The sequence below is a fragment of the Microtus oregoni genome, unplaced genomic scaffold (assembly GCF_018167655.1).
Source record: "Microtus oregoni isolate MIOR12 unplaced genomic scaffold, Mior012 000029F_ref0000214, whole genome shotgun sequence".
NCBI lineage: Eukaryota > Metazoa > Chordata > Mammalia > Rodentia > Cricetidae > Microtus > Microtus oregoni.
The window spans coordinates 20155439-20164237 of record NW_024543088.1 but is presented as its reverse complement, the minus strand read 5'-3'; the positions used below and the strand labels follow the sequence as shown (position 1 = coordinate 20164237).

The window sequence follows — 8799 nt, the reverse complement described above, 5'->3', positions numbered from 1 at the left end:
CAACTATCATACTGTTCCCTTACCTGATGCATATGGCACACAGCCTTTGCCCCATCTTTGACTAGCAGGCACTGGGACAAGAAGCTGTGGGGCCATGCTGTCCCTGCTGCTCTCAACCCACGTGTGGCACCCAGTCTCTCCAGTCCTGCTTCCAGGCTTATAGAAGAGGAGGTGGGCTCGGACCACAGGACATGTCTGCCAGGCACCCAGCTGCTGAGGAACCCAAGCTACAGTTGCCCTAGCCCCCACCCTCTCTTCCAAGAGGTTCCTGAAGACCTCAGAAGGGGCCTGTTTCCAGGATTAGACACAAAGATCAACCCCACCTCAGCTGATCCCACCTGTGCCCAGATCAGACAGTCAGCAGGCCCCTCCTGGGCTGGGGGTACCAAAGGGAGCCAAGGTAGATAGAAGTAAGCAGTGCTGGAGGCCTTCCCCCACCCCACCCCCACTGCAAGGGGACTTCAGGAAACTATGTCATCGCTAGGTGGCAGCAGTGGCTCGGTTAACCCAGTGGGATGTGCCCTCCTCTGTAGTCGGAGGTGCCTGATGGCTTTGGTGAGCTGAGTCAGAAGACAGGCAGTTCCTTTGCTGCTTTTTAATCTTTAAATTTTCTTACAAAAGTTTCAATGTTTGCTGATACAGTCTTATTTTGGTTTCATTTTGAATGCTTTGTGTCAGTTTTCTTCATTAAGTCCCAAACAGCAGGCACTGAAGAGCAGTCCGCCGCTGCTGCTGGCACTCAGGCCCCGAGGTTACTTGAGGTTCTAGGCAGATGCAGATGCAACAGCCAGAGTGGCCCCAGCCACAGGCAACTCAGGAGAAGTACACAGCAGAGGGAAGATGTCCTAGGAATCCAAGGACAAGGGCTGGGGGCAAGCACAGCTTGTCCCCCGAGTTGTCTGCCTCCTAAAGATCCCTGCCTGGACTCTGCTGGAGCAGCCCTCACTCTGGTCTGCCTGCATGCACGACAGTACTCCAGCCACCCTTAGCCCCCGTTCTTTTCCAAATCCCCCTCCCCCGAATCATCCCATTGCCTGCTCCAGAACCTCCACTCCAGGCTCTATTTGCTCTTCTGTGGCACTGTGCATGGGGCCCCCTGCCCCTCTCTCCCACTACACAGCACCATGTCAGTAAACAGCTAACTCAGGCCTGGAGAGTTAGATCAGGAGAGTGGAGGAGAGGGGAGGGTAAGACAGAAGGGATATTCATAAAGTCAGGCCCTGGCTTGGGACAGGAGGCTTGGCCAACCCGCCACATAGGGGTGGGACTCCCGGCTCCAGGATTGGCTCTGTTCAAGATGGCCCTTCCAACTATTGCGATGTGATCCCTAAGAACAAACAGCTGGGCCAGGGCCCTGCAAAAGAAGACAAAGACAGATGCTGTAGCTGGGAGCCCAGAGAGGCAACAGAGCCAGCAAAACGTAGCAGGGTGACTTGGGAGCCTCCACACAGGGCAGCTGCCTGCAGAGGCCACACAGAAGCTGTGGCTGTGGATTGAAGGGTGGGCCATGCCAAGAGCTTTGACAATAGGGCCAGTCCTGTTTAACTGGTCTTCAAAGGGTCCTGTGATAGGGGTATTTGAGGAAATAGAGGGCATGTCTCCTCAGGACCCTGATCTCTGGGGGCAGGAACAGGCCTGTGAGCTCTGGGAGAGTCTTCCTGGGTCCTGCCAGGGCTCACACAGGGAGCTCAGACAAACAGCAAGCAGAAACAGACAAGAAGCCCCAGTCCACGGATGGGAAAACCAACCAAATGAAGGAACATACCAGGCATGCAAGCTAGACCCAGGAGTCAACAGGCTGAGGCTTAGCATCCCCCACGGCGTCCACCAGCCTGACCGAAGGCCTGCTGGGCCCAGGCGGAGGGGCCTTCCTGCCAGGGTCGGGCTGCAGTGCATGGCAAGTAGGCAGACAGGAGTTAGAAGCAGGAAAAGAAAGCGGGTTAACTGCAACTAAGGGCAGGCTAGGCTGGTCGATGTGGACAAGGAAGGGGTACGATACAAGGTGGGCCTGCCAGGCAGTACAGGGGAGTGACGCTCTGGAACTAGTGTGGCTCACACTCCGTATGGGTGGCACATGGATATACCAGAGGCTGGTACATGAAGCCAGGATACTGGCACAAAGTAGGCGGCAGATGCTTTCTTTTTCAGGGGACCACAGTGGATACCCTGCCCCCACACACATAAGAGAAAGGTACAGGTCCACTTGCTCAGACTCGGGTTCTATGCAGCCAGTGACCAGGCAGAGCTGCCCTGTCCATTCCTTTGCGCAGGTGTCTGCACTGAACCCTCAGTACCACAGTCCACTGATGTGTGGGCTACTTTCTGGGTCTTGCAAGTGAGTGCCACCCCAGCCACGTTCCAGAGCCCTGATCAAACTTAGCACTACATGGCTGTTCTCTTGCCAAGCCCCAAACATAAAGCCTCCCTGGGTACTTGCTCACTGTCACTCACTTTAAACAGTTCCTTCTCTGAGGTCTCCCCTGTGGAGTCACTGCCCAGTGTCCTCCGTTCCCTCCGGTCAACTGTGGCATACCCATCTGTAGAGTGGAACAGAGCAGGGAATGAGGGAGCCCTGGGGAAGGCACCACAGAGACAGGTGATCTTTCAGTCCATATCAGAAAGTCCTGGGAAAGGGAACTTTGGATCTCAGTGCCAGATCCAACCAGCCCTGAGGCCTGCACACCACCTCTTCACATAGAAAATGACATTTTACCATTTTAGCTTCCCAGCCCTCTTCCTTGCACACCTGCACTTACCTGGACCAAGTGTATCCATGAGGATCACATCTCGGGGGGCTGACTTCTCCCCATCTGCAAGGCATGAGCAGTGTCTATCTGTGAGCAGTGGGCAGGCATAGGGAGGGCAGTGCAGACAAGCTTGCCACAGGACAGTCCTCAGTGACTCTAACGCTTAGCACTCCTTTCCAGTCTCTGCCTGCTGCCACCACCCTGGCTTCCTGGGCAGCCACAGAAGAGTTCCCAGGAGGCTGACTGCATGAAAAGCCTCAAGCACTGAGCCGTCTTAACAGGACAGCCCTGTCTCCCCAACCCCACCAACCTTGTGCATTCACAGATGGGGCGCTACTCCCAGGCTTCAGGGACTAGTCCTGTGTCCCCCTCCCCAGCTTGTGCTCACCAGGGTTCTTGTCCACCAGTGGCAGTGTGCTGTCATCAAAGCCCCCAGGACTTGGTGTTCCTTTTTGTCCTTTGGCAGTGCTAGCAGACTAAGGAGGCACAAAACACAAATAAGAGGAAAGGCCCATGACACTCCTGCTTGGGGCAGACCTGGCAAAGGGAGAGAGAAGGCGGGGCAGCTGCACCTGGAAGCGTGTCTTGTTCCAGCCATCCCTCTGTAGGGCTCCTCGCAGCTCCTTGTAGCTCCACACAGTCTGTAGCACGTGTGATGCAGCCTTGGCCTCCCGCACTGACTGGCTGCAGCAAGCAGCAGTCAGGGTTGGGGTCAGTGGTCTACCTCTTACAGTCTCCCTCCACCCCGCCCTCAGCAGGCTCTGCTCTCACCTACCTGGAGGCCACAAGTGCCACCAGTGCAGGCACACCACGGGCCTGCAGGAGGGAGCGAGCATTGTCCAGGCTATCGGACACAATCTCGTGGATGGTGTTGAGCACAGCTACCACCGTATCCTCCTCCAGGTGGGCACCAGGGTGAGTAGGTGCCTGTGCATTGCGAACATTCCGCACCAGCTCTGTCATGGCATAGCTCCCTAAAGGCGGGGAAGGAGCAGTGTTCAGACACAGGATATTACCAGGACTGCCACAACCTCTAGAGCTTTTAAAAGGTTGAGCCTCAAGGACTGGGAGAGGAAGACCTAAGCTCCCACAGTCCAACATAAGACCAGCCCAGCCTCATGGGCCCATCCTCCAACAACCTGTCCCCAACACCTGCCCCCTTCACAAGCCCTGGGTCAGACCTGTCAGCATCCTCACCGATGAGGACACCCATCCCCTTCACAAGCCCTGGGTCAGACCCGTCGTCAGCATCCTCACCAATGAGGACACCCGTCCCCTTCGCAAGCCCTGGGTCAGACCCGTCAGTATCCTCACCAATGAGGACACCTGTCCCCTTCACAAGCCCTGGGTCAGATCCGTCAGCATCCTCACGGATGACACCTGTCCCCTTCACAAGCCCTGGGTCAGACCCATCAGCATCCTCACCGATGAGGTCTTTGTTACGCTGGTCGAGTGAAAGGTTGCGCAGTGCAATGGCGACAGCACGCACCACCTTGTCTGTCTCAGACTGTAGCAATTCCACCAGCACCGGCAGCCCACGTTCCTTGCGTACTGTGGCACGGATGTATGTGGCCCACTGTGAGGGTGGCACATGAGGTGACTACTCAGAGGGAAGTTACCTTGCACAACACCACACCAAGCACGCTGGCCAGGGCACAGTGCTTAGAGCCATCTGACCCTGAGGATGTGCTGTGCCCTCTCCTGCTGGCCCAGATAGAGGTAAGGGCTCAAGGCAGAACCAGTGGGGTGTCTGGAATTCCCCTGTCCAGGTCTTGCCCTCCCTGCCAGCCTGACTCCTCACCGTCCAGTTGCCAGCACTTAGGTTTTGCAGGGCACCAGCTGCAGCTTCTAGGGTGTTGAAGTTCCGGCTCTCCGTAAGGAGTGAGAGGTAGAGACGTACCACCTCAGGCTGGTATAGCAGCTCAAAGCCTAGGCACAAGGCGATGGCAGCCCGTCAAGGTGTAACTCCCCGCTCCTGCAGCCCCTTCTTATTCATTGTTCCGAAGCTAGGGTGGGCTGCAGGGGCGGATACTGAACAGTCAAGTCATGTTTAGTATCAATTAGTGTCCCATTCAGCCAAGAGACCAAGCAGGTAGACGAGGTCATTCCTTCCTTAACCCTGCTTGCAAAGAAATGGTACTGGGCTCAGCTGGTAGCCCGCACATCCAGGAGGTATGGTAGAGGGAGATGGGTGCTGGGCTACTTCTTTAGCAACAGAGCTTACCCTCCCTGGGTGTCACCAGGGCAGCACCCCTAAACACAAGGCTCACCTACCCTCTCTGACAATAGGGGCCACTTTCACCAGTAAGTAACAGACTGTAGAGCTGGGACCCCTGTATCCCAGGCAACCATTCCAGACTCCCCAGCAACTGAGTCCGAGCCTGGCAGCAAGGTGCCCAGCAGAAGGCTTCAAGGATACGAGCTAAGGTGCCTCCGAGCCTGCCTGTGTGAGACCAGAGCATCTCCCTAGCCCAGGACATCACTCCCACACCCCACATCTCACCTCTCCCCTTCCCCTTGTGCCCATTCTCCCTCCACTCCAGCCTGCTGGGTCTCCTGCTCCCCAAGTTCTCCAGACACATTCTCCTCTCAGGGTATCTACACAGGCTGGCTACTGGGCCTGAGTTCTTCCATATCTCAGTTTGGGGCATCTGGGTTCTTCTGATATCCTGGGCCCTACCAAGGAAATCTTTTTTTCTAACTGTCAGTTCCCAGTGCAAAGCACAATGTCAGTGCACACTGAAGTGCAGCAGACATAACACAGCAGGGGTGATCCACCCCGGACTGCAGAAGCCCATCCTGAGACCCTGGCCCCTGGGTCATACCCTCTACAAGTAACCCGGCTGAGTCACCGTCAGTGTCCCTCCAATCCACCTCACTTGCTAAGACTGTGAAAGTTTACCTGAAACACCTGTGCACACTGACTGAACCCTCGGGCGGTGTCAAGCCCCAACCATTCTTTAGAAAACTGAATTCTGATGGGTGAGGTTGTTTGCATTACCTGGCCCTCCAGCCCAGTCTTCTAGGCCTGCTCAATGGCACAAAGCCTTGACCCCTCGCCAGCACAAGCCCCAGGCTCCCCAGCTCTGCCTCTTTACCCATTCACCTTTGGCAGCCTCAGTACGTTTGGGCAGGTCCAGTGTGTCAAAGTTCCGGTCCATCTCTCCATCCTTCTTCCCTGGAAGAGAAGGGTGGTAGGCACTGAGGGGTACATCCATGAGGGACAAGTGTATAGGGGACTGGGTACTAAGAATACCCTGGCAGAGATGCTCTGTCCTCAGAGTAAGGAAGCAGGCTGGCCCAGGACATGGGTGGCAGTAGAGCCTAGCAACAGCCCAACGTCCTGAGTACCTAGACCTCACCTCTCATCAGGGTGACACAGCACGCTAAACTACAGTGCAGCAGGACTGGGCCAAAAAGTTCCATCCAAGAGGAAAACTGCCCCCAGTTGGAGGCCAGACATGGGCCAACCTTCACTGTACTGAAGGATAACCGGATCTAGGCTGAGCCCCTGTAGAAGCCAATTTGAACTCTCAGCCCCTTCAGCTGAAGGAGCTCTAGCAGGCAGCAATCCACTGCAGATGACCTGATGCCCCTGCCCTGTTTCTGTGCCACCTATCACCCACTTCATCAGAGGGGCAGATGGTCCCCTGTGCTGGCCACTCCCTGGACCCTGCCCACTGTTTGCTCGGTCCCAGTGCTGCCTTGGTAGTTTGTTCTGACTTTGTAAGAGGCAGCCCCTGGGCCTCCCACCAGTCCAGAGCCAGCATTCCAGCCTCTGTCATGTCTATGCTGTTGTCATGGAGATGGCTGCCCTTCCAGGGGACTGGGGGGTGGGGCAGGGCCTGGAGGCTGGAAGGCATCCCAGCTGCCCTATAGTTGTCATGGAAATCACTGTCTGAGCTTGGGGAACGTGAATGTCACTCTGTTGCCCACTGCACTTGCCAGACCTGGACAGCAGAACAAGCAGGGACTCACCTTGGCACCACTCCTCTGGGCGGCCGGAGGAAGCACAGGAAAGAGGAGATGAGCCTCAGCAGCAGAACCCTCCCATGACTCCCACTCCCACCCATGCCAGGCCAAGCAAGCAGGCTGTGCAACCTCATTCCAGGAATTCTGGGGGCTCAGGGAAGACCTAGGGGCAGGGGCAGGTGAAGGAAGTGTGCCTGTCCCATTGCCACTGCTGGAGGATGCAGGTACCTGACACCTGTACCTTGCAGGTGCTGAGGGTCCCTGGCCAAGTGGAGGAAAGAGGGATGATTACAGGCTGCGCTGTGAACAGCCAGGTAGTGTCCTTTGTCGCCCCTCAGAATCCTTCCCAAGAGTAGAAAGACAAAGGTGGATACTACACCATGGCCCACAGAAAAGGATTAAGGTTGGGCCTTGGGTCTGCACTTTTCCCAACTTGCTGCATGCCCATGGGGGCTGACTGGATGTCTTCTAGCCTCCAGGAACACCTGCCGTGGACATGGAAAGCCCTGAGCCCTGGGACCAGTGGGAAAGAGACGTATCCCAGGCTCACCCACCCACCTTTGGCCTTTTTGCCACCAAAGCAGCTGGCGTCATCCTTCCTCCGACGCTGAGAGGCTGCAGCACTGCCCTGGATGCCAGGCTCGGCCTCCTGGTACCTGTCAGCTCCTGGAACCTCCTTGTGCACGTGGTAGGACAGGTTCCGCATGATGCACACGCAGTTCTCTACTGACTGTGGGAAGAGGTGGCCTGGTTGGGACACTGGACAAGACGCTGTCAGCCTAAGCTGGGGGAACTGCCCAAGGGACCATGTCCCCTGCTCTAGGTAAATGCCACCTGCTCCCATTTGTGCCATTCTAGGGAGCTCCCACGCCCCTGGGTCCTGTCCTGTGGCCCTGGGCTCTGAGAACTTGAAAGGAACGCTGTCCCACCCACCTTATTGTCTGTGTCCTTCCTGCCCACAGCGGACTGCAGGGCATGCAGGAGTGCGTCCACCAGCCCTTCGCACTCGCGGAGTCGCCGCCGGGCCTCTGCACCATCCGAGCTCACATTCCTGGGTGGAAGGGAGCAGGACCACCAATGACCCCTATTCTTGCCCCCACGGAACTCCCCAGCCGATTAGGCCTCAGTGGCTTTCATCTACACAATGGGTCCTCTGGATCACAGTAAGAGAGAATAGGGTGGCCTGACTGTCCCGGGCAGTAGGGCCTTGTATCTATGGGGGAGAAAGTTGATTCCCTGGCTCCCAGTTGGCCTGGAATAGGATAGAAGTGGGCCCCAAGAGGCCAGAATCCATGATATGCAGGCAAATCTGCCCCACTGCCTCAATACCAGGACCCTGCAGGGTCACGGTGGTATCAAACTGACAGACAAGCAGGACTTCAGAGACTTAGGAGTCCGTCTGTGGGTCCAAAGGCAATGCCACTGGAAAGCCCAGGGACTTAGGATGTGGTTCAAAGCTCCTAAGACTGGACAAGCTGGGCTGTGAGCATGGCAGCTCCTGACACCCTGCAGATCTGGCCTATGCCCCACCCCTGCCCACACCTCAGGCAGCCTGATGTGTTCTTGAAGACTGTCGTCCACTCGGCATCCCGGGGCTTCGAGTCTTCATTAGGCTCTCGCTCCCAGCCTGAGTGGGGCACGATGACCTCATGGGTCAGCGTCTGTAAGCCGTGGTCAATGATGACCATCTTCAGGGGCTCATAGGATGACAGGTTCCAGAGTGTGCCTGTAATGTGCCACTAGTCAATACTGCTGACCATGGCCCTCCTGCCTTGGCCTCCCCAGGGATGACACTTGTGAGCTTTCCCTCCTTGTCCTCCAGCAGGCACATGACGTAAGCAGAGGTGCCATTGGGTTTTTGTTTTTTAGGCTGTGCCAGGGATGGCACCTAGGACCTGTGCACATCAGGCAAGCACTGCCACTGAGTGACACCCAGCTCAAGTAAGAGTTAGAAGCAGTAAAAGTTGTAAAAGGTTCAAGGGCCCCACAGAGCCTGGGCAAGATGAACTGGCAGCAGCTAATGGTAGCTTTCATCAACAGGGAAGGGACAAATTATAAGAGAGGCATAGCCAGTGTCAGT

At 56.4% G+C, this 8799-nt stretch overlaps 1 protein-coding gene across 7 annotated transcripts in view; it reads right to left on the bottom strand.

Moving 5' to 3' along the window:
- Window positions 1–87: 87 nt before the first annotated feature.
- Arvcf (ARVCF delta catenin family member) overlaps window positions 88–8799 on the bottom strand; it is a 53364-nt gene continuing 44652 nt past the window's right edge. For 4 of the 7 annotated variants that reach the window (XM_041678394.1, XM_041678391.1, XM_041678392.1 and 1 more), the window contains 14 exons: window positions 8262–8445; window positions 7653–7770; window positions 7278–7449; window positions 6726–6740; window positions 5854–5925; window positions 4549–4676; window positions 4173–4323; window positions 3523–3721; window positions 3320–3431; window positions 3136–3223; window positions 2757–2810; window positions 2452–2537; window positions 1766–1885; window positions 88–1354 (listed from right to left, as the gene is read on the bottom strand). In XM_041678394.1, coding sequence (XP_041534328.1) covers window positions 1778–1885; window positions 2452–2537; window positions 2757–2810; window positions 3136–3223; window positions 3320–3431; window positions 3523–3721; window positions 4173–4323; window positions 4549–4676; window positions 5854–5925; window positions 6726–6740; window positions 7278–7449; window positions 7653–7770; window positions 8262–8445 — 1487 coding nt within the window. In that variant the 3' untranslated portion in view covers window positions 88–1354; window positions 1766–1777. The remainder of the gene's footprint in view (window positions 1355–1765; window positions 1886–2451; window positions 2538–2756; window positions 2811–3135; window positions 3224–3319; window positions 3432–3522; window positions 3722–4172; window positions 4324–4548; window positions 4677–5853; window positions 5926–6725; window positions 6741–7277; window positions 7450–7652; window positions 7771–8261; window positions 8446–8799) is intronic. The other 3 variants (XM_041678395.1, XM_041678397.1, XM_041678393.1) reach the window with 2 other exon arrangements.